Source organism: Sitophilus oryzae, unplaced genomic scaffold, assembly GCF_002938485.1.
Source record: "Sitophilus oryzae breed Bouriz unplaced genomic scaffold, Soryzae_2.0 scaffold_1396_pilon_pilon, whole genome shotgun sequence".
NCBI lineage: Eukaryota > Metazoa > Arthropoda > Insecta > Coleoptera > Curculionidae > Sitophilus > Sitophilus oryzae.
Window position 1 is genome coordinate 1,775,217 of NW_022146055.1, and position 25,670 is coordinate 1,800,886.

Here is a 25,670-nt window from a genome sequence, read left to right on the forward strand (position 1 = left end):
GTTTCTTCAGTGCACCTGCACTCTCCGTATCATAGGCGGGTATTTTTTTTAATTTTAATGAAGCTATAATTCAATTAAAAATATATCGTATTTAAACTTTTTTATATTATTAGGATTTAGGATAAAGAAAATAGTTTAATATAAAGCAAAGTTTAGGACTTAGAAAAAAAATACGTCTTAGAGTCTAAAAACGATAAAAATAATAAAGTACGTGTTATAGAAGAAATTTTAATAATCGAAATTATTTAATTTTTGAAATTGATGATAAATTATTAATTTAATAAAATATTAATTTTAGTCAAACATTTACAACTCTAATATTAATCAAAACAGGATCTATTCTATAGATATAATAGAACAGAAAGAGAAAAAACTTTATAATTGTTTAATTTTTTTTTCCGGTAAAAGTGATGTCTTATTATGTAAATTAGAAAAAACAGGAATCTGTTCCATTAAAGCAAGCTTTTAGGAAGTGAATAAAATGAAAACTACATTTATTTAACTCGTTACTGTCTTTATTATAGAGTAAGTATAATAATGGTAATGGTGACTATACTTTATTCAATGGAAATATGCACCAAATTCAAACAAATATAAAAGGCATGAGTATAAACAGTATTACTACAGTAATATTGAACATTGGTTCAAAAATATTACATTAATATAATACAATATTACTGTAGGTATTACTGTCAACGTGCAAGCTTGTTTGAAGCTTGATGTATTTGTATGCGCTTGGTACATCTTGGCGTTGGAAAATGTATAGAAAATTATTAAGAAAAACTAGTACGTAATGGGGGATATCTTGATATACAGAGTGGTCGGAATTGTATTCAGGAAACTTTGGCAGCATAATCTGCAAATAAAATCAGTAAAAAAAATAGTATAAATTTATGTCCTAAAATGCTTCGTTTCAGAGATACAGAGTGTAGAAATTTCATTTTTATTTCGCTTTTTTCCAAATAATTTATGAAGAATGTATTGATTAATTCGTTTCCAAATATCTTGAGAACTATACTTGTGGCGAGTGTCAACAAGAGACCTTATTAAGTAAAAAACGTTGGAAATGTAAATTTTTCTCAGTAGTTTTATATAGATACAGACAAAAAGTATTACTCTTCAAATAACTTAAAAAATATGTAGGTGGCGCCCCCTATTAGTAAAAGTCAAATTGACATCTAAATCTAATTTTTCATGTCAAAAAACTCCCAAACGCCAATTTTCGTCCAAATATTGACGTCACTTCAGAAATTATTTGGAAAAAAATCGAAATAAAAATGAAACTTCTACACCCTGTATCTCCGAAACGAAGCATTTTAAAAACTTACAAGTTCATTTTTTTAGAAAGCCAATGCAACATTTCTGAGTTTCAAATAAAGATAAAAAACAGTAAAACATATAATAATAATATGTAAATTATTTTCTTGGATACATACATATATGGCAAATAATAACAGATTGTTTTATTAAAGATTTACGTTTTGGTTAATTCTAAAACTATCTTCAGATTATATGTGATATTACTTAAGTGATATTACATTATAAAAGAAAAAATGAAAATTATACCTTATAATCGAAAAAAAACGGCGTCAGCGATGGCTATGAAATGAAGATCGCTGTCATTTTATATGTAAAATTATATGGAGTATGTATCGATGGTTTTTTCCAAGCCAACTGGACGCCGTTTTTTTCGATCATACGGTATTACAAATTAATAATAGATTAACAGTCGAGAAAAAAAAAGAAAAAACTCTAGGTAAGTACTGGATAAATTTTAAAATGGCATATTTATTTTATCTTTGTTTAATATAAAAAAAACGAAATATCTACCTGGTTTACATAACCCTGTATAATTTGTGAAATAATAATGGACAAAAATGCAAGCGGTAAGAAAAATATTTACAAAAAATATGTACTTGTTTACATTTCTGGACCATTGTTCGTCATTTTTGTTATCATAATGGTGACCCTATCATAAAAACGTAGTTATTTCTATACCTGATGTGAAACTATAGGGAAAAAGTAATGTTTGTAAAATATTTTAGTCTTGAAAAAAAATAAGGAATGTTTGGTATTTTAAAATGTTTGGTAGCTTGTAATTTTTTCGACTTTCTCGATTGTTTATAGTTTATAATAAGCCTTAAAAATTGTTGTTTCATAATGGAATATCATTCTGGAATTCCTGTATGTTATTTTAGATTCTAAGGATGGTTTTAGAATAAAAAGAAACACATTTTTCATAAAAAAAAGCATTAAATTAACCAATGCCCAAGAAAATAATGTGTCTACTTCTTATGTACTTAATAATGTATCTACTCGTTATATTAATAACGAGGTTAGTAAGAACCTTTACGTAAATGATAAATATAAAAAATACAGATTTTCCAGGGTTTATAATTTACTAAATTATTATCTAAATAAGCGCCTTTCTACAACGCCACTGACGCCAAAATAGTAAATTTGACTTACCTGTGGAATGTTGTTCCAGGACTTAAATAGTCCAATTTCTTACAAATTTGGCACTGACGAACCATGTTTTATAGTTTTTAAATAAAATAATCAAAATAAACACTAAACCGACACTACACACTAAGAAAATCGAATCCAAAAAATACAAAATCAAAACATCCAATAAAAACAATAAAATAGCCATGGAGAAACTGTGACAACAAGGTTTTACGACACGTGCTTTACTCTACTATGGCTCTACTACGAGAGAATAAAGAATGAACAGGCGACCCGGCGATTGATGGGTGTTGCCAAATTGTAAAGAATTTGTCATTTTAAATAGTCTCCGACTTATAATTTAGTAGTATAGGGACTATTTAATACATCTTTCTACTATTAAACACTACTTTATTAAAATACAGTTTTAATATCTCAATATATGTGTATAACAACAAAAAAAATATTAATAATATTTTAGACGTGACAACATAGGCTGGAGGCGAAAGACTCAGACGGCCGAGGTCAGCTGCACCCAGGAGTAAACATGTTTACAAAAATTAATATTGGACCGCGCTTAAATGTAAATAGTGTAGTCTATATTTTATTCTAAGTCTATGGTGTATATTATATTGAGTAGATAACATTAGAAAGCGACGCGACACGAGCTACGTTCACGTATCCGTTCGATGAATGAAATAAAACATTACAGGAACATGTTTCTATATCGTATTTTAACTTAGAGTAAATCCCACTTTGTAGACCCTCCACCACTGCATATATCAGATATAAAATCCCAAATTAGACTTCACTCTCTATACTTAAATCTCTTAATCATCACATCATCATATGCAGCTTTATCCTATCATTACTTTCCGTAATGTTTTCTTCCATATTCTTCTTTCATTGTAGATGTTTGAGGTCATTTTATTCCTGCTCGTTTCGTGATGCGTAGTCCCATCTTAGATCGACGTCTCTTTAATATTTTACGCCTCTGGGGTCAAGTAATTCCAAAATCAGTTGAACTGCTTTGGGATTCTTAATATTTTTGCGCAACGGAAGTTCCAAAATTAAGAGACCAACAGATTCCAATTGACTTTAGAAATACTATAATTAGAAAGATTTAATTCTGTAGATCGTGTCTTGTACATTTTATCGTGTTGAGACTCTTGAGTTTATTTTTGCTATTCCAAGGACACATCGCTCCACCTTGGAAACACCCTCAAAAGGAAAATTCCCCTCCTCCAACTTCCAGTGGATGCCATACCAAGATAGTATAACTTCAAGCAACACCTCAATGTAGTATCGAGCAATAAAAAAAATTGGAAGAGAGAAACATATGCTCAATAGGTAAAAGACCATACCATACATACTGATGCTTTCAAAACCAAAGCAGGTATAGGTACAGGGGTATTTGGACCGAAAACTAAATACTCCGAATCAATGGACACCTACTCCAACATGCTTCAAGCAGAAATCTACGCTATCGATTCATACAACTTACCTTAGATAGGAGCTAACGGAAACAAGAAATAGCTATCTTATACGATAGTATAATCACACACTTTGTATACATCACTATGAAGTTGGTCAAAAAATGCCTAGAGAAGCTGATCAAATTAGACAAAGATAATAAAATCTTCCTATTCTGGGTGCCAGTCCATCAAGAAATAGAGGGCAATGAAAAACCAAACGATCTAGCTAGAAAATGAGCACTGAACCAGAACCGTTTTGCGTCTCAAGTGGAAACCAACTTAAAGCGGAACTTAAGAACCTGGAAGACTCCTGGAACCTGGAATGGGAATCCTCCAACGGTCTAAGATACTCGAAGAAATATCTCAGAACTTTCGACCGAGAAAAATCAAAGAATCTCCTTGATTCGGAATCTTCGGATTGTCACGGGGTTTTTAACAGGACAATGTCTCCTCAATGAACACCTCAGTAGATTGAATCTAAGAAACAACGGAGAAAGCAGATTAGGTAGGGAAAATGGGGAAACACCAGAACACCTCATCACTCGGTGTACGAAGAGGGCAACTATATTCGTGCCATGAACTTTGATACGACTGATATCGGAGATGGAAAACCAACCACTGTAAATCCGTGTCAGATACTAGCTTTTGTCAAAGACTGTATGATGAGTAAAATAACCCCTCAAGAAAGAGGGATACATATATTTGTAAGGTCGCGGTGATTAACCCCCTCCCATACATTCTACATCGTTCCACAAAACATACGCCATTTTTGATAGCATTGAAGAGTTCTCTAATTATGTGTCTGGATAATGTTAGATCTGATTGAGCCTTGATTGAGCACATTATGCCTAGTCTGTCTACCACATACGTCAAATTCACGCAATTCAGTTCTGTGTTCTGTATCTAACTATGTACTATTTATCATAGCGAGCACTACCAATAAAAACTGACCTCTAAATGTTGTTTACCGCGTATACAGAAAGTTTCTAAACTTGGGGAACTAGTCAATAGCCATACTGACAAAGCCTTCCTCGATGAATCAAGTCCTAAAAGCTAGAACATTTTTAGAGAAGATTAGAACAAAACTAATTGTCCCATAAATTTATACATAGTTTCCTAATCTAAATTATTTAATATAAATTAATACACAGTAATATTAATGGATCTTCGGCACTATCAAACGCAGTGGCGTGCATACAATACAGACAAAAAGGCGTCGTATATTTCCCGTAAAGGCGCTCCATATGATTTATGAGAAGGTGGAATGATTTACTTTATATGGTCTCTAATGGGATATTAAAAGGCTGGGAATTTGCGAATCGTCGATGCACTCTGCAGCCGTAATGACTGAAAGGACAATGTGTAAGAGAGAAATAGAATAAGAAAGCAACGCGTGATTATCCCGCGCAGTGATGCCAAATGTGGGGATAACTACTATTATGTTGTAAATTCGCCCAATTTAGAGTCAAAAATAATTATATTGATCACTTAAATTAGTAACTTATGTTAAGTGTTATTTTCATAAGGTTTGTCTACATTTGGTTACTTACCTCAAATAAATCTGCTTCAATGCTACAGATCCATTGACGGTGTTCGTGGGCACATTAAAATGAGGCAAAAAATCAGACCAGCTGTTTTTCGAGTTAACCTAAAACAAAAATAACACTCGTATTAGTAACAAATTAAATTAATTAAACAAAATAAAATATGTATCTTTTTATAATCTATCATCGTTAAAAAAATTTTTAATTTTATTTTCAATTCATAATGTTGTAGCAAATCAAAATATCAAAAATTAAAATCGTAAGGCTATGCGATAAGATAACCAAATAGATTATGTTGTAAATATATTTTATAATACATTAATGAAGGAATTACCAAAATAACATAAATGAAGGTAATATAAACGAATGAAACTAAATCATAAAATATGATGGAATAGTAATTTGTCTAAGAAACTTTGTCATCAAATCTCCGTGAGGTATACTCTGTTTTTTTTCTCAGGTAAGATTTCGACAGACGATGACAGAAGAAAAGCAGATGACGTCCCATACCAATCTATTTATTTTACTAAAAAAAGTTTCTAGTAATTTTTAAGTTATCTATGGATGGGTTTAAATATAAATCCGTCATGCGTCGTGTCTTGTTTTTAACCAGTTTTATTGGTTTATTTAAAAAATGACAGATCGTATTTCAATTTTATTGGTTTGACGGAACGATGAACGACAAACGAACGCCGATGCGTATGAACTCGCCTTTAGATTTTTGTCATTTTTGACGCTTGTCAAAGTCTTGCCAAATTATAGGTTACAATTTTGTGTCAACTTTTGTTAAATACTTTGCGTTTTGGAAGATGATGCATTTTGATTCGTATTATTACGTGTGTTTTGTGTCTTTTGAAGTCAAGTGGAGGAAAAATCGAGTGAAAATTAACTGTAGACCCAGAGCACAGTTTATGGTTAATACTCGCTGCCCAGGCAGAAAGTCTTATACACCAATGAAGTTGCCATCGATAAAGTTTGTATACCATTTCGTCGTAGATAAGTGCATCTCGTATATGGTAGAAAGGATCAAACTAAACACATACTAAAAACTGGAGTAGCTGTAAAATATCGACATCACACGATAGGTAAATAATGGATTTTAGTACTGCAGAAAAATAATGTCAAAAGGTAAAAAAATTAAGATTAAAGTTAATTAATCAACCTTTAAGGTATAAAATTTGGTAGGTGTTATTATTAATAAAATAGTTTGTTTTATTTACCTATGTTGTTTTATTTATTCCTGTGGAATATTACAAATTTGTATTTGTACATAAGTTATATTGATAAATATAATCATAAATGCGGGTAGTTTCATAAAGCTTGAAAGTAAATAATAGTTATTTTTTATATTTTTTTGGTATGTAGTGTCTTGTTCTTGTTTGTTTTGTATTAACACATACCGTTTTTATTAAATAAAATAACTCGATTACATTTTTTTTCAGTTTTATACAGTTTTTTTCACAATATTTTGAAGTAATCACTTGTCATCTTGTCAATCAAATTTTAAATATATCCTGCTATGCGTTCCAATTGTACCAACTTATTTCTTTGTAAAATAAAATAAACTACTTTGAAATTAAAATGACAGACACATCTATCACTGTCAAGGATCTTCTCATTGGACAGACTATACCTCCTAGCTTCTCACTATGTATTTATCCTGCGTTGCCACGCTGTAAGATAAAATATAGTTACTGATGGGGTCCCACAGGCAGTAGGTTTACAGAAATTGCAAGTCTCTAGGCTTTTAATAATTATTCTTCTAAAAGAGAAAAGGACAGAAAAAGAAGAAGAAAAGGAAAGGGAGAAGAAAGAGAAAAAACAAGAGCACTCATATTCAAGACGGTCAATTATCCTTCGTCGTTTTCAACGATCAACAATTTCGATTTTCCTATCACAATTTACGAATTTACTCATCATCAATTAATCATCATCATTCTCAGCTTATTCAACCTTTTCCAATTATGGGGTGTAGCCTCCCTTACATACTCTCTTTGTAGTTGGGCCCATTGTTGTCTATTGTTGACTATGCGGGCCCAAGTTATCCTAGCTAATTTTCTAATATCATGATCCCATCTCAGGTTTGATCTTCCTCTCAATTCCTCGTGGGTACCATGCTGTAATTTTTGTTGTCCATCTGTTGTCCGTCCTTGCCAGGTGTCTTGCCCATTGTGTCACTTGAGGGATTTCATTCTGTGGATGACATCTATTACCTGAGTCTTTTCTCATATCCATTTTATTCTTTTAAGTACAATTTCTAGCATATTTCATTCCATTAAGCGCTGTGCGACCTGCAATTTCCTTATAATGTCCGTTTTAAGTGTCCAGGTTTCGCATGCATAGGTCATGACTGATAGCACACATTGCTCGAATGTTTTCGTGAATGTAATACCACAAGATAATACTTTTACCCGACACGAAATGCGCTACCCGACAACACTACGACTCCGAAGTAGGAAGACCGCATTGAGTATCGCAAAAGATTATACAACGAAATAAAGTAATTAGTAATTTCTTGTGCCATTTTGTAATAATAATTGACGGGATATTTTGTGGAACTGACAATTACAATATGGCCACCAAGCGATAATCACTTAAATGATTGTCACTTATTAATCACACCCTTCTATACCGGGTGCGTCTCAAAAGTGGCTCACCACTATAACTTTTTTATTTTTCCAGATAAAAAACGAGATTTGGAATATTAGTATATGACATAAATTAGTTTTTGGTCACTTCCTGTTTCACCGGAAATGACTACAACTTTTGATTTTTAAATGGCACCATCGGTATTTTTTACTTTATTTTATAGAAAATGATATTCTGAATAGAATGACATATCATATGTCAACTTTTGACATTCTCGCTTAATAAAAAATTTATTTTAAATTTCAATCTAGAGTGGCTATGTTAAAAACACTAATCCTCAGTCAAGGAGCCTTGGAAAAATATATTTGATCGTCTAATGTTGTTAGTGTCTTGTCCTGGCCGATTAAAAAATGCCCAAATCGTATTTTTAATCATATCTCAATCTTTTGAAATGGAACTAGGGTGGCTCATTAGCATATTTGAAAAAAGTATTTTTCTACCAATAATTCGATAACAAACACTTGGTATTTCAAGTCAAATTTTCGTTACGAACAGCAAGTTATAATTTCAAATAAACCATATATGCGAAAATGTCAAAAGTTGACATATGATATGTCATTCTTTTCAGAGTGTTATTGTCTATCGAATAAAGTAAAAAAAACACCGTGATTGCCATTTAAAAATCAAAAGTTGTAGTCATTTCCGGTGAAACAGGAAGTGACCGAAAACAATTGAATATGTCAATCAATCCCAATTTATGTCATATAGGTACTAAAATACCAAATCTCGTTTTTTTACCTGAAATAATAAAAAAGTTATAGGGGTGAGCCACTTTTGAGACGCACCCGGAATAGGAAAAATATACATAGATTCTATAATCTTCTATACATTTACATAATTCTACAAAATTTTGCCCTATTTTTAAATTTATTTTCGTATAATTTTACAACGAACTAAATATTTTAAATGGATGGCTACATCATAACCCATCCCTCCGATAAATCTAAACAAACAAAATACCAAAATACATTTGCGATAAACGAGCTGAAAATCCGCAACGTAATGTACTTTATCGGTCCAAAAATACGCGCGACCTCCGGATAATTATTACCTAATACCGTAGAAAGAGACACGATAGGGGTCGGTAATAATAGTAGACAAAGACAGATGATCAGGAGAACGTCGTAGAGCGGATCGGGTTCAGCGACCCGAAAAACAAGGAAAAACGCCAAGCAGTTGATTCAGTCACAGATGCAGTGTTGAACGCCACAGCGTTGCCAGTTTTAATCATCTTTATATGGTCCTTCGAAATAAAAGTAAAAAAGTACAGGATTTTACGTTTTAGTTGATTTAAAAAAATTCCGACCGCAGCGCTGTATACGGCAGAAATCTGAAATGCTTGCTATGTATTTGGAAAAAATGTTAACGCGTAAAGAAGAGCTTAATTTAGGGCGTTGTTGGGTGCAATAACCATTCAATAACTCAACTTTCCCGGATATTCTCCCGAAACAACATTTTATAGTTTCATAGTATCTCATACCAATTTGATCAAAAGCAAAAACGGATTCAAACAGTTCGACGAAACAAGTGAGTAAACAAAGTGCTCATTATATAATCAAAAAATTAAATAGACATCCTATGAGAAGAGAGAAGATAAAATATAATTTGCATTATTAATGGTATAATTTTTTTAATCAACTAGTGATTAATCTTCTGAAATTATAATTATGTACCTTTTAAAAATTTCGTTATAATCGAACCTGTGATGCTGGAAGTAGATACACACTCGCCGAGGCGACCCGAGGCGCGACAAGAAATTAGCGATATACATGCAGTTATTGGTTAGAACCGTCCTTTTTTGTCTCGGCGAGTGTGTACTTCCAGCATAAAACTAGGCTCGCTACCGTAGTTGAACTCATTTAAAATGTTTTTTTAGCCTGGAAAAATAAATTATAATACAAGTTAGACCTTTTGAAGATATCGAAATACATATTTACTTTTTAATTTTTATTTTTAGAATTTTCACAAATTATACTTCCTAATACTTTTAGAATAATTAAATAATAAATTTTTCGTATACTCGCTATTTAAACCCGTGTATTTGTATATGCTAGATTTTTACAATGGTGGCAGCACCGGCGGAGAACGCACCAAGCCTATTTTACTTCCAAATTTCTACTGTCTACTGCTCAATTTTGGGCGGGGTCTACTATGTTTTCGAGGATGGTGTACAACGATCTTTAGCCATGTAACGGTCTTACATAGTAGAGGCACCGGTAGATGCCAACAATAAGTATAGTTGACGTTAACCTGGGATAACCTACCCCAAGACGAATTCACGAGTGTGTAGAGCATCACCAGAATATTAACATTAAGGTAGAATATTTCAGTTTTTATGAGACGTTTTGGGTGTAAATTCTAATCAGTAACTACTTAGTGGTAGGTCAATCTGTCAAACTATAGTGAAAATTAAGGCACTCCATAAGTGTTGCATTGTAGCGTAACATTAATCTTCCAAACGTCTTTACTTTTTTACTTACTGATCTGTCTACTAATTTTCACATACATAGACAGCTATTAGCGTGACATGACAAAAGGTAGATTTGGCGTTGAATAAGAGATAATTACTATTTTATAATTATCTACCCACTATAGGACAAAAAGCAAGCTTGACAACGTTGCCTAGCCAACTGGCTACCTAGGGGAGCCTCTCGGCCTCGAGTACAAAGTCGGATTGAAACAAATCCGCCGAAGAAAGCCGATCGGTTACGAAAAGGTTCTCCGCCGATCGTACTACACGTGTAAAACATTTTAACGAGTCCGTTTCGTCGAAGCCTGAAAATATCACAAATCTCATGCCGCGACCGACTTTTCCTGCAACATTTTCTAGCTGATTGTATTTAATTGGTCGAGGGCGGAGTGCTTTTAATGAGAGAACCGTATCGAATCTACATTCCATTGTTGTGCACGGGCCCCATTTTTAAAACCTCGCAATTAATGAAGCATTATAAAACTTGTTATACCTGTTATTCGTCGAAATTAATATAATATGCTTGCACAACGTTTCAGAAGTATCACTGATCGTTATCAAGTGTGAACTAAACTAAAGTCTGGGACTACTCCCTTATTGTATCGTGGGACTACTCTAAGAAGTATCCTAACAAAAACAAAACCTGAATCATCAAACCAAGAGAACGAGTGCATCTACTAGGTACGTACGTACATACTACGTACCTTACGAGTGGGGTGAGTCGTATATTGGAGAGACAAAACGTCCTCTACATGTACGACCTGACGAACATAAAAATTGGCGCCGGGAGGCACGTATAGCCGCCCATACTTGATATTTTTCTTATCTCAAAAACTGCGACTTTGACTGATTTTGATGTTATTACAAATTTTGTTGCAAATATTATTCCTAATCTCAAATTGAAAACCGCGCTTCGCTAGCTACTGTAATTTTGGAGTTACGATTTTTTGACCCCCTCCCATAACCCCTTACCAAACACACAGCTGACACAACGAAAATGGCAGAAAATAGAGTCGGTTGACAGCTCATCGGCCCCAGTCGGCGCGTTATTCAAATAAATGTTATTCATTGGTCCGAGCGCTTGGAATCCTGGAGTGGGAAACTGGCAGGATGCGCAGTGGTCTTTGCTACATCTTTAACTTCATAAATCTATGTTTATGACCCAAATAATTCATTTTGAGTGAAATTAAAAAAACTTTTTTTTCCGATCTTGATAGCCTACCATACATGTCGGTATGGTCGGCTAAAAAAACATACCCAAAGAGGTGAAACAATGAAGTCGAGCATTGCGTATCATGTGTGTGGTCCAAGCACCACAACATAAAATGGTCAGAAGCTCGGGTTGTCCACAAAGAACCCCATTGGAAAAAGTGCAAATTTAAAAAGGCCGTATTGATTTCTAACAATAATAAAATCTTTAGCAATCCAAGTATGGAAATTTCAACAATATGTGCGTCAGCGGACTTCAAGAAAACCTCCTCCTTGAAACGATCAAAATATTAACGGCTGCAGAAGTTATAAATACTTGGGAGCCAAAATTTCAAGAGATGGCACTCTAGATAAAGCCATTAGCGACAGAAACACCCAAGGAAGAAAGGCAAATATCTATGTTAAACGGCGTCTTGTGGGATAGTAACATATCTAAATCCAACAAACGTCAAATATACATCACAATAGTTAAAGGTATATCGTTTGCTATGGCAGTTAAAAAAGATAGGACCGTGCGCACCCTGGAAGCGACAGAAATGGATTTCTGGAGACAGGCCGCAGGTAAATCCAGAAGAGAAAGATGTATGAACACTAGAATTCGAGAAACCTACCTAACCTAACCCCCCTTCTACATTCTAGATAAGGTTGCGTGGAAATACATTCAACATTCCTTGTTTCGGCGCTAATAGCCGTTTACCAGGTTTCTGAAGCCTAAAGTTTGTCGCTCACTTGTCGGAAACGAAACGAAACGAAACGAACAGAACGGAAAAAAATTCGTTTCTGACAAGCTTAATAGCCACTTAGCAAAAGACCGCCGCGGTACACCAATCATGTAGTGTACCGTGGCCGAAGTGTTCGCGTGCCGGTGGGCGGGTGGCGGCGTTTTCCTTCGCCCTTTCCCCTCCCGCCCTTGCCGCCACCGGCGCCGATGACACGGCAGCGGGCGACCAAACAGCCAGCCGGCCTGGCGCGTGCCGTAATATTGGTCTAGGTCAGGGTCTGTCGGTGTTTTGTCCGTTCCTCTCCCGCCCGCTGCCTAGCCCCCCTGCACCACCGCGGTTCCCTACGACCGACGGAGAATGTGTGTGCCGCCGCTGCCTGTCCTCCGGAGTCGTCGCCAGGCCAGCAATACGATGCACCAGCAGCAGCGCTCAGAGATGTAACAACATCTAGCAGTGGTCTATCTAAAATACATACGGCGGTCCAGTCGAAGCCAGTCTCCTAAGCAAACGGTTAAAATGTCGGAAATCGTAGCAAAACAGGCATTTAATAGGGAAGACCAGAATTCCGGCGGAAGACCAGAATTCCGGTCGATCCGGCCCTACGCCCGAAGCTCCGTTCCGACCGAATCGCCAGTGATTCGGTCGAAATTTCAAAAAAAATTGATATGTTTTGATTACTAGAGCTATAACGAGGCTTGGGTTAATAAAATACGTCTACGGGATCTGTGTCTATGAAAGCAAGAAAACCGCCTACCAAAATCTCTGCTTTACAATGAGCTTGTAGATTGTAAGAGAAAACCGGGTGGACAACTCAAAAGGTACAAGGATGTTTTCCACGAAAACTGAAAGGGGATAAACATGCAGAATGGGTGGGAAGCGGGCGTATCGGGCTTTTCAGTCACAGAAAGGCTCATGAAAGAAAGCGCCTTACGCAACCACCTTCTGATGCGTATCAAATACTCGTCAGCGAGTAATAGCAGTATGTATGTATATCTATGAAAGATATGCAGATATAAGATTGGAGTACGATCAATTTACTAACAAACACATTTAAATAAACAGCAGTATATTTTATAGGCTTGGTGCATTCTCCGCCGGCGCTGCCACCATCGGAGAATATCGTAAATAATTGATAGACACAAAAACGACAAATTTATTATATAATTGTTCTAACAGCGCTTTCAGATGGAGCGGAGCGTCCGCAACGGACCGTCCGTCGTATTTTTTCAAGATAGCCGTCGGACGGAGCATACGCGACTATGTGAAATTGTTCATATAAACTTATGGTACTTGCTCGAAGGCGCGGACGCTCCGTCGCGGACTGTCCGCTCAATCTGAAAAAGTGTTCCATAGCATAATTTGTGAATATTCTAAAAATAAAAAGTAAATATTTTGATATCTTCAGAAAGTTTAACTTATTATTCCAGCTATACAAGAGTTCAACTACGGTAGTGAGCATAGTTTTACGCACCGGTTTTGCTAGTGGAGTCATAATTGGGGCTATTTCGGCTATAACAAAATTTTTTAAAGGTGCATAATTATAATTTGGGAATACCTTCATAAAACATTTAACTCACTTGTTTCGTCGAACTGCTTGAATCCATTTTTGCTTTTGATCAAATCGGTGTGAGAAACTATGAAGCTATAAAATATTGTTTTTGAATATCCGGGAAAGTTGAGTTATTGAATGTTATTGCACCCAACAACGCCCTATTACGGTTTCCTTTAGGCGTTAACATTTTTTCGGCAATTTTATTAACATTTGAAATTGTCACAACACAACGCGACTCCCAGTTCGAGTTGTTTTTCACTTAATCTTTACTACCCGAAACAGCGTTACATCACACAAACCTCGTACCTAATTGTTTGTTTTACAGCGCTTTCAGATGGAGCGGACCGTCCGCGTCAGATATGGGGCGGACCGTCCGTCGCATGTGAAAACGCTGTTATAGTTTAAATAACTGCACTAACAAAAAACTAAAATACTTAAATATTATATTATGGCAAAGCCACGATTTCAATACTATTTTAATGCAATCAACATAAACTGTAACCGGGACTGTAAAGTATGTACAATGATGTATTTCAGGAAAATATTTTAACTTCTACAGAGTGGCTCAAAAAAGTGAGGGTGGATCGGAATGATTTTTTTAAAACGGAACACCCCCTATATTTTTGCATTTTTGGCTTCCTTTCGCATCACTTTACATAATCCTAAAATATGAGTACCTAAATACCTATGTTTCGATAGTTTCAGAGATATTAATAAATAAATAAATAAGATATATTTTCTGTGATACCTACCTCTGTGGCGGATTCATTTCTTTAAAGTCCTATGGGTATTACGCCATTTCCGCTATAAGAAAATCTACCAAAATGAAATAGTTATTCTTTGTAGACTTCTCTGCGTTAATCCAACGGAGACCATCTTGTCAGTGGTGGTTGGAATAAAACAAATTTAAACAAACGTTAAGCATTTTTTGTCCGTCGGGCAGATTTGTTTTATTAGTAGATAAACCGTATCTGACAAGTTGGTGTCCGTTGGATTACCCAGTGGTGTTTAGAAAGAATAACTGGTCTTATTTTGTAGATTTTCTTACAGTGCAAGTGGCGAAATGCATAAAAAAGCTCTTTAAATTTTTTGAAGATATAAAATCATAATCTCTCAATAATAAAATACGAGATAAAATATTAAATAATTCAAAAGATAAAACTCTCCCACTGGGAAAATCAGGTTATTTATGAGATAACTAACATAATTTTGATATATGTAAATCATTAAACCTACATATCGTCGGCTTTATGGCGAAAAGGCGTATCTCGATTTTTGGCGATTTTGAGATATCAACGTCATGACATACCCAATGGGTCATATTTTAACATAGCGAATTTGCGCATCTCAATATTGTACCTTTTTCATTTTATATTAGTTTAAAAATTTGCCCCATCTCAAATACTACAATTCTTCGTTATGACGAAGAGACGTCGAGATAGGGCTCTTTGTTATATCAATTATTGTTATACCAATTGTTATATTACAAGAAAGATGGAATTTGAGATAGGTCCTTTTGTTTTAAGTTATGAAAATGCATGCGAGAGAAAATCACACCATTCTACCTAATTATTTTCTGACGGTTGCTTGAGACAAAATAAAACTTCTATCATGGCAGCAGCTCTCTTTTACAGTGTGATTTTAGAGTCTATTTTTTTGCCAAAAACCATTGTTGGAATGAGCTAGACTCTGCACATGGCTGTATCGGGTATGCAAAAGATTGTCCGAGAATAAATGGCCGAATAAAAGGAAAATTTTGATCGAAAGCAAAACAACAGCCGACGATATGTATATTAGTAATCAAAAATTAATGAACAAGTTATTTAACAAGTTCTCATTGTTATGCATTATTTCTCCCTTACATGGACCCACAATTTTATTTTTAATTGTAAAATTAATTATCAATTTACTTTATAACTACTACAACAACGAAACGAAAATTGCCCTGATGGAAAATTTTCCGAAATCATAATTTCTATAAGAACATTTTAGCGAACCAAAAACTTGCCCGAAAATACAATAATTTTCATCTCATTATCATTGTCAGGCCATTGGCATTGTCATCCCTACCAATTTTTGGAAAATTTTATTTATTTTGTCTATCATCATCCAGCATAAACACGTAGAATGGAAGTCGAATTTGTTATCATTGAACAGGGAAAACAGAAACTGTTACTCCACAGTTATTTGTATAAAAAAAAACGAATGAAGAAACATGTTTTGTTTTTGTTTAGTTTGGTTTTTATTATATGGACCGTGAGTTTAAATGCCCTGTATTAATGCCCTCAATTAACTAAAAAATTACTAAAAATATATTAGTTAAAAAAATGCATTTTTGTATAAAAAACAATATTATTAAAATAAGCTAGATAAGAGTATTTTAATTGAGTATTGTCTTTGCTTCTGGCATGAAAATTGTCTTTGTTTTCAGTTGATCTAATCCAACGCGAATAAAAGTATTTTTTAAAATATTTGTTTCTGATTTTTTGGCGATTTTCAGATTTTTTCTTGTATGTATGTATTGTATTTTCTTGTAAGTATTCCATAATGTGAATATTGTATCATTTTTTTTTCTTATTAAGAACACTTTACCGTCATTTTTAAATTTATTTTACATGGGCGTATGTATACTATTCGTTCGGAAATAAATTTATTATTATTATAACAAAAAGGTCTATCTCTATTAAACAACTAAAAATAAATTATTTATTAGAATTTACGCTCAATTTATCTTCAGAACGTTTCCTCAATGTCTCCGTTTAAGTGTTAATACAAAAACACTATTAAAAAATTAAAGACTTTACATTTATTGGCCAAATAAAGTAAATGATTTTCTTTAAATTGCTCTCCTGAAAAGTAGCAAAAATCGAGATACGCCTTTTCGTCATCAAGCCGACGATATGTATATTAGTAATCAAAAATTAATGAACAAGTTATTTAACAAGTTCTCATTGTTATGCATTATTTCTCCCTTACATGGACCCACAATTTTATTTTTAATTGTAAAATTAATTATCAATTTACTTTATAACTACTACACCCAACAATTAAATGAACCAGTGAATACCCATAATAACAACTCCGGTATGAAATAAAATTTAAAAATAATGCAGTGACCTCCAAATCAAATGGTGTTTATTTTATAATATTCCTATATTAACCACATTATTTTTGCCTCTATACGATTTTCATTAGTTTACATAGCGCGAGTTCGACCCTGTTAAATCCGTGGCAAAGTTCTATGGCTGAAATTTTTGCTCAACAAATTTTGAGAGCAAAGGTTCTTTTTTGAAGAAAGGTTCATTGTTTTGATAGGCCTAAATGAAATCCAAATAAAGCACAATAATTTGAAAGTCTACTGCTAATTTTTTGAGTCACAACAACTGATCATGAGTTGGGTGGTTTTATGGCAAAAGGTCTTATGTCGAAATTTTGCCTATGTTGAAATTTTACATATAATATGGCAATAAGTTCTATGATCCATAAAAATCCTGGAACCTATTTAAGCCAAATGAAACCATATGATTTTAATGGAATCCGAAATTTTGGACAAAACACGTTTTTCGTGCTACAATAATATCGCAATAAGGTTTCGATATAGGACCTTTTGCCATAAAACCACCGAGTTATTGGACGTTATTCTTAAACAGTAAAGCTACCTACGATATGTAAAATATAAAATGTAAAAATCTAATAATCATAAATACTACTAACTAAAGTTCCTAACGATAGGCGCCAACATTTTAAAAATTTTTAGGTTGTGACCTATTTTAGGTTGTAACCTATTTTTGACCGTACCACCTAGTTTGATCGTACCACTGTATTATTTGAGGGATTTTAGCGAACATAGGTACTAAAAACAAACACCTACTATGCATAATCTACATGAAAAATTATCTGGATTTTTAGGCATAATAAATGTCTCGTTATTTACAATCTCCATATAACTTTCTCTTCTGCAAACTACAAAGCAGATGGTAAAGAAATCACGAAATTAATTTACTTTCAATTATTTTCTTTTAAATTACGGCAATAAACAAAATCGATATCTGTAAGTATTATTCCACTAAAAATTTCACATAAAAAAATAAAAATAAATATCTGAAATTTTCCACTTGAAACATAAACAATTAGATACGAAGAATGATTAAGTATGTGTGAATTCTAGAATGATTGTTAAGAAAATGAGATATCTACTTAAATACATAATACATATAACTCAATGTCACTTGTCTTTACAAACAATATTCTAAAGACTATTAATAGATACCTAGTAACCTATGAAGAAATGTCTACAATTATTGACCAAGAAAAATAATAAAATGAAATACAAATAATGCACATGATTAAGATATCGGCAATATGTAGGGCATCTTATAATTAATTAAAAATAAAATGTATGTTTAATTAAATAAAAGATGCCCTTAAAATAACATTTATGTTTAATTAATTAAAAGCCTTACATATTGGGCATCTTATTCATATGCATTTATATTTCATTTTATTATTTTTCTTGTTTAATAATTCTAATTTATAATACGTATGTATAATTAAAGCAAGATATAACATTTATATTAAATTATCTAATAATTTAATACTTTTTTTAATTAAAAAGATAATATTCGTACATCACTAAAGAGGCGTTCTTATTTGACTGATTCATATATTTTTAGATTGTATTATTCTTTGTTATTGATGAAGGGAAGAAAGCTAGCCATAGAAACCTTGATTTGAGTAATTTCAAATTAATTATTTATGTAATAAGATTAGGATATATTAGATGTCAAAATAACAGTAAAATTAAAATAAATATAGGTACTACAGGGTACAGGGAAACATTCATGTTTCAAAATAATTCAATGTATCATTTGTATCAAAACAAGTGTTATCAAAGTGTTCTAAGTTCTAACCATTGAAGCTTGAAGTACAATTGACAATATGATTTTGAACTTATTTGATGCCAAATTATTATGCAAGATACCTATTTAATATAATTAATTTGACAAATCCGACATTTGCCAATGAAAAAAAAATAATTAGAAATTTGTTATAAGTAGGTGGCTATAATATTACATGACATCTGCCATTAGAGCAAAAAAAAAAACGTCCTAGGAGCTTTTCAAATAAAAATATCGATAATTACTATCAAGCAAACTTCTAATGCCATTACTTGCCAAAAAATTAACACATATTTAAATGGCAAAGAGTAAAACCTTGTAAAACGTATCCAGGCACGCCAATCATTATCCTACAAACTTATTCAGTAAAAATCCCTTTCTGAAAATAGATTTTTAGAAAATAGATTGGTTTGGTTTGGTAGTAATTATCATTAGCGAACTTTTATGTCAATTTTATTAAATTATAGAGGTCGGCCTTAGAGAAATTATCATCGATTGCCATTTCAAAGATCACTCAGACGCTCCTTTTTTTTCGATCATAGGGTATTCTTTATACTAAACAACTTTTTGACCTCTTTTGAAAAATTTGATCACTTTTCAGAACATTACGAAAATACGTTTTAAATTACCGTACTTAATTACATAATTCTTATTTCTAGGGATTAAAATAGAAACCAAGCAGACATAAATAGCATAGGGAAACCTTGAAATACCATCGGATAATATTTTATTTTCCAAATCAATAAATTATAAAGATTGGAGCAAATATTTCAGATTACTGAACTCGCGTAAATTGATCCTTTTAAAATTAAACATGCCGGCCGACAAAGAAAGAAAATGCAACAGCCCAGACCCGCACGAACCTCCGACGAGTCGATTACATTCGAGCACCGTAAAAACATTATATACGTTCCTTTTTCCATAATCGTAAATCGTTACCATTGTGAAGAGAGAGAAATCGCTGCCGTCCGCGCACACACATTTATCGACAATTTTCCCAACAACGCGAACCGTCCGACGAAAAAAAAACGGGTCAACATAAACAACGGTCTCGATCTTTGTTTTAATGCACTAGACGCTTTTTTCTTCACTTTGGTAGGCACGTGAGTCTCTACACTTCAGTCTACATCTTAGTCAGTAACCCTGACCTTGCTACCAGAAGGGCCGACTCGAAAAAATATTCACACTCAACCAGCTTAAATTTCATTGCTAGGCTGATTTTTGTTTCAAGGACGCCAGGTCTGGGCTTTTTTAATTCCCCGTCTAGGCCATTGGTTAAAGCCACTATGTTAACACAAAAAACAAAGACTTACCTTCATCCATCCTCCTTCGGAGGTAACCAGGTTGTAGAGGAGGTAGAGGTCGACCTCGTTGCCCCCAAGGGTAGGGCATCTTCTAAACGACGTCCTGAAACAACACAGGAAACCCGTTAAATCCAGCTGTATTTTGTAGGCGACAACGAGAGAGTACTTACCCTCTGGTTTCGTGGAAATGCCGCAAGTCCCTCAGGAAACCGTCCCGTTCCTTCGAGTACGTGGCCTGGTCCTTGCCCAGAAATTCGGCCATCGCGACGAAGAGGGGGGTACCAAAACTACTTCGCGAGTTCGTACCACATCGAAGGGCGATCGACGGTATCCAGAAATCGGCCGATTCAGTTCACCTCCCGCATTTGGGGATGCTCTCGGTGTCGGTTAGCTCAGGCTCAGGCAGTCGACTCCCTGCGCTAGCTAGCGCGACGTTGCACTCACTCCGTGCGCAGATTCATCGCGAGCGCTGCACCAGGCGGCTCACCGTTATCGGCGGACGAAAAAACGAGATTAATTCACGGGATGCAACGATTTTCGTTAAGGAAAAACCCTTTTTTCTGCAGAAATTCGGTCCGCGAGCACGGCTCCGTTAACCCATGATGCCTGTCAGCACTGTTTTACAACATGGCTGCCGGTCTCCGTTACGAGAAGGCGCGAATAAAAGTTAGAAATTCCACTGTACGGCGCTTAATACTTGTCCCAGTCCGTAGAAAATTATGTCCGTCAACACCTTACACTGAACACGTGTGATTGCATTTTAGAAATTAATTTAAACACTCGTTTTACTGGCCGAAAACTAGAATTAAAAATACACAAACTTTTGACAACACAAAATCGGAGTTGAAGCGACAACTTTTGTAGGAAATGAGCTTGCGCCATCTATAACAATTTTCTGCAATCCCGTATTTTATTTTATACATATTTCCATCATTACATCATCTAAAAAAATCCAAATATTCCATTTAGATATTCTGATACACACAAATAATGGATATATTTATAAATAAGTTATTAAATTACCCCAATATGCCTAAAAATATCAACTTTTTAAGATTCTCTTAATCTAGAGATCTTTCTAGCTAAATCTCCCACCATAAAATTTTTTGGAAAACTTAAATCTCCGACCGACAGATGGCACATTAACAGAAATAATTAAAAAAATCTGGGAAATTCAAAATAAATAACTTTAAAAACTTTAAAATTATATATATTTAATTATTGTTGTTTCAATTATTAATAACTTGATACCTCTTTTTAAATAGAGACATAATGATATTAAAATCAATATAGAATGTGAAAAATTCATGAAATTATTTAAAAAAAACTTTTTCAAATCGATATCTATTAATCCCCCTATTAATCTGTGTATTAATCTATGGTCGATCATATGTTTTCTGACATTTAAAAACGTGGTAGAAAAATAAATGAACTTATTTAAATTATCAAAGACTTTATGACTCGTATTTGGAAGTTTATTAGCTTTAATTGTTGAATAAAATACTCGTGTAATGGTTTTTAAAAGGAAAAAATACAATTCTGGGGATACTAACCTTAAAAAGAAGTATAAAACAAAACGCCGTGTAAAGGATTTAGATCAGGTAATTTAGATAGAAATTAAGTTATACAAATCTGCGTTAACTTCATAATGAAGCTACTACTACTGTTTTCATTCTAATTCCTAATGCCTTACAGATAGATGAAGATCTAAAACCAGAAAACTGCAAACAACTTTTACATCAGGAAGTTGATTTTGACAAGCCGGGAAACGCTCAGTTTTATTGCATTCACTGTGCCAGATATTTTATTAACAGTCAGGCACTCAAGGAACATTTTACGACGAAGTTACATAAGAGAAGACTGAAAGCATTACAAGAAGAACCTTACTCTATTGAAGACGCTGAGAGAGCAGCAGGTCACGGCAGTTTCAAAGCTCCACTAAAGAGGAAGATTGAAACACAAGATACAGTTGAATCTAAAAGAAGCAAGGTGGAAGAAAATTAATGTACTATGACATTAAGAAATTTTTTATTTTTTAAACCCCTACACCGTAAATTTTCGTCAGCTCTGTATATTACAGGGGATAAAGCACAAAAATCTTTTTCTGCGTTAACTCCTGTTGTCGACTTTGATACACAACTCAAAAAAAAATCAGAACTACAAAGAAACATAGCACTAAGAAAGCTACAAATCGACATAGACAAAGTAGAAGAAAGATGGAAGTTTTTTAAAGATATTGAATATCAAAAGAACATTTTAGAACAGACAAAATCAAAAATAGGTCAGTCTTTATATGAACTTACAAAGCAAAACAAAGAGAACAAGGTAGATGATGAGATAGAAAAACTCCGGTTGCATTTAAAAGTTATTAAAGAAGATCTGAAAAATATTAAAGAAGTCAGTTACAGTATCGAGGAAGGTGCAAATCTTCAAGTGTTAGATTTACCAAATGATTTGCATTCTAAAACGCCCACAGATTCAGAACTGGAGTTATTCAGATATTTGGAGAAAATAGATATAGGCACAGAAAGTCATATTAATATAGGTGAACACAAAAATTATTTGAAATTTATCAATCCTATGAGTGTATTTTTGAAATCTGATGCCTCTCTATTCGAGTTTGGTGTTCAAAATTATTTTGTCAATGAGTTACTACACTTTAATTATGTAGAATTTTCTAATTCTGATTTTGTGAAGAGCATAGTGGTTGAAGGTTGTGGCACAAACCCATATGATAACTCTGAAGTTTTAACTCTCGAAACTATTCACTGTGTAACAAGTGACGATATCAACAGGTTACATTTAGTTGGGGCTAGTTCTCTCTATTCATTTATGGCATATTTTACTAAACATATGGTACAAAAATCACTTTTTCCCCTAAAATTATTTTGTGTTGGCAGAAAATATCAAACAGTGGAAGAAAACACTTCAAAAACTTTGTTTAATTTGAATCAGAGTTCGAACATAGAAATTTTTATCGCTAATACGGAAACATTTAACTTGGAACATATAGTAAATGATGTTGTTACATTATACAAACAACTGGGCTATCATTTTAGAGTAGTTTTAAAGCCAGCTTACGATTTGAAAAAAGCTGAAAGTCTACGTATATCTATACAGATGTTTTCAAACCATTTAGGTAGTTATGTTGAAGTAGGGTATGTGTCTTTTTATGAGGATTACATTAGCAAGAGGTTGTTGTTTAATTATACACAGAGCAATGAAAGAAAATATCCCTTTATTGCTGGAGGTTCTTTGATAAATATACATAAGTTCTTAGGCTGTGTTTTGGAAAATAATTCTATAGATGATAGGAAATTGTTAACTGATTTACTTTCTAATTACATATGTTAGTATTATATATTTTTGTTTTTTTACATCCATATTCTGAGCTTATTTTTTTTCATTATAAAATGAAGTAAGTTTCAAGCACAGCCCAATCATTAGACAGTCTCTTGGTGTCTTGCACACATGCAGGTAGTCAGAGCAACAGCAGCAACTGGATTATACAAGCAAATATCTAGATAGGTAAAAAGAATTCCATGTAAATTATTTTTAAGTCGACTGGCTGTCTAATGAATAAGCTGTGATTGCGAGAGGTTGGTTCTAAAGTAACTTTGAGGTACAGTGATCCAAAGTTCCAAAAAAAAATTATTTAATTTTTTTAAATTAAAGTTGTAGTCTTTTAAATGGAATGTTATATGTTTTTCGCTGATTGAATTTTTCGAAGAATTTCCATTGAACAAATATCTGCCATTATGCCTTAATCTACCCGGAGGTTTCCGATATATGACAATTTTTAGGTAATGCCTTTTAAAAATGTAACATTCTCAAATTATTCATGCTTTTTAACTGCAAGTATTTTATAATATGTTGTCTAAAAAATACAAAGTGAGTCTAAAAAAAGATATGATGTTTTTATCAATTTTTCAAATGGAACACCGTGTATTTTATTTATGTCATATAAATGAACACACATACCGATCTGTTCATCGAAGCTCTGCGTGGTCTGGATTTTAATACGACAGAGATGTAGATGGCTTAATGGAAAATCAAATGTATTAAAAAGAGATAAAAGTTAGGTTGATACATTTCTTCTATGCGGTATTGCCGGATTTTGCATCAAAATTTCAAACCGCACGAGTAGGTGTTGACGAAAAATGTTGCATCTAGGGTTGGAACTTTATGTTTCATAATTAATTAGTTATATACTCATTTTACTACAGCTGTAATGGATTCTTAAACAACTGTCTAACAGAAATGAACATTATTGAAAAGCTTAGATATATTATCTTCGTTTATTATTTTATTTCTCGTACGAACCGGCACACGGTGGGGTATTAGCATGAAAAAGGTGATCGAAATTCGAAAAAGCAAATGTGTTTAAGATTTCCCAAAAAAAGATAAATGATAAGTTAAATCATGTCTGCAATGAATGGCGTTGCTATGGGTGTGTTTAGTTGCATTCATTTGTTTCAACGAAACGTCAAAGTTGTTACTTCTCACCATCTTCTCACCACTTCTCACAGATAAGAGGTAAATGGCTAAGTTTTATGTCTAAAATTCTAAATTGTTTTTGTTCTTGTGCTCTTTTTACGTTTATATTATTGTTTTGATTGAAAATGGCTCAGCAAGCTGCAGGTATGTATTCTACAAAAACGTATTATTTATTTTGATATTCTCTATACTAACGATTTTTTTTGCAACTAAAAGTTGGGCGTTCAGAAAATTTGATTAAGTTTGTGACATTTTTATTATACTTAGAGATTTAGTTGCGCATTTCGAAGAATTCAGCATATTGTCTATATACGTTTTACTTAGTAAGCATTGGGCTTTCATACAGTAAAATAAAATACTGCGACTTTTTGCGACTTTGCTGATAAAATGAGAAAAACATTCTTGGTTTCTTCTAATTTGCCAATCAGTGATATACTAATGCGAGGTGTAAACCGCGATGGAATTGTTGTGTACAAAGCGATCGCATTAGTGCCATTGCAGTATAACACAATTTGGCATTAGTAGCGACTTTAGTGGTATGGGCATTGCTCGCGGATCAGTCGTAGCATTAGTAGTATTAGTTGCGATATTACTACTGGTATTAGTGGCATTGTCCGTGGAAACACTGGAACAGTGATTTTTCTTTCTTTTTTTAGAATCGACGAATTATCCTTTATTTTGTTCATATTATTTCCTCTTAATTGAAATTAGCAATAATTTATATAAGGTCTACATAAAAAAATTTCGATCAACTATCTGTGTCAAATACCCCACTGTGCGGCAGCACTGTATGCCGCTTTTTATTTTTTGCCTCTCTATCTGCTAACGTATATATTTATCTCTGTCGTATGCATTAAAGATCACGGAATTAGAGTGACGGGCTAATATTTGGTGAATTAAAAGCT

General features: G+C 33.5%; 2 protein-coding genes and 1 long non-coding RNA gene across 9 annotated transcripts in view; 1 reads left to right on the plus strand and 2 right to left on the minus strand.

The window, feature by feature from the left end:
• Positions 1-21,124, minus strand: part of LOC115875821 (AT-rich interactive domain-containing protein 2) — an 88,442-nt gene extending 67,318 nt beyond the window's left edge. For all 6 annotated transcript variants that reach the window (XM_030891343.1, XM_030891344.1, XM_030891341.1 and 3 more), the window contains exons 1-3: positions 20,439-21,124; positions 20,278-20,371; positions 5,471-5,568 (exon numbers count right to left, since the gene is read on the minus strand). In XM_030891343.1, the coding sequence (XP_030747203.1) occupies positions 5,471-5,568; positions 20,278-20,371; positions 20,439-20,530 (284 nt within the window). In that variant the 5' untranslated portion in view covers positions 20,531-21,124. The remainder of the gene's footprint in view (positions 1-5,470; positions 5,569-20,277; positions 20,372-20,438) is intronic.
• On the minus strand, positions 498-2,549 carry LOC115875822. Its single transcript, XR_004049061.1, has 2 exons — positions 2,470-2,549; positions 498-856 (listed from the first exon to the last, which is right to left on the minus strand). It is a non-coding gene; the product is annotated as an uncharacterized LOC115875822 (long non-coding RNA).
• A 498-nt stretch (positions 21,125-21,622) lies between the features above and the next one.
• LOC115875823 (zinc finger protein 593) lies at positions 21,623-23,629 on the plus strand. Of its 2 annotated transcripts, none has more exons than XM_030891345.1 (2): positions 21,623-21,869; positions 21,964-23,629. In XM_030891345.1, the coding sequence occupies exon 2, from the start codon at positions 22,279-22,281 to the stop codon at positions 23,620-23,622; it is 1,344 nt and encodes a 447-aa protein (XP_030747205.1). In that variant the 5' UTR covers positions 21,623-21,869; positions 21,964-22,278; the 3' UTR covers positions 23,623-23,629. The 2 variants fall into 2 exon arrangements, with proteins under 2 accessions (XP_030747205.1, XP_030747206.1); XM_030891346.1 differs by having other exon boundaries at positions 21,624-21,869; positions 21,964-22,610.
• The last annotated feature ends 2,041 nt before the right edge of the window (positions 23,630-25,670 follow it).

Excerpts from the sequence above, each read along its gene's own strand:
- LOC115875823 (XM_030891345.1), top strand. The coding sequence starts at position 22,279 with ATGACATTAAGAAATTTTTTATTTTTTAAACCCCTACACCGTAAATTT.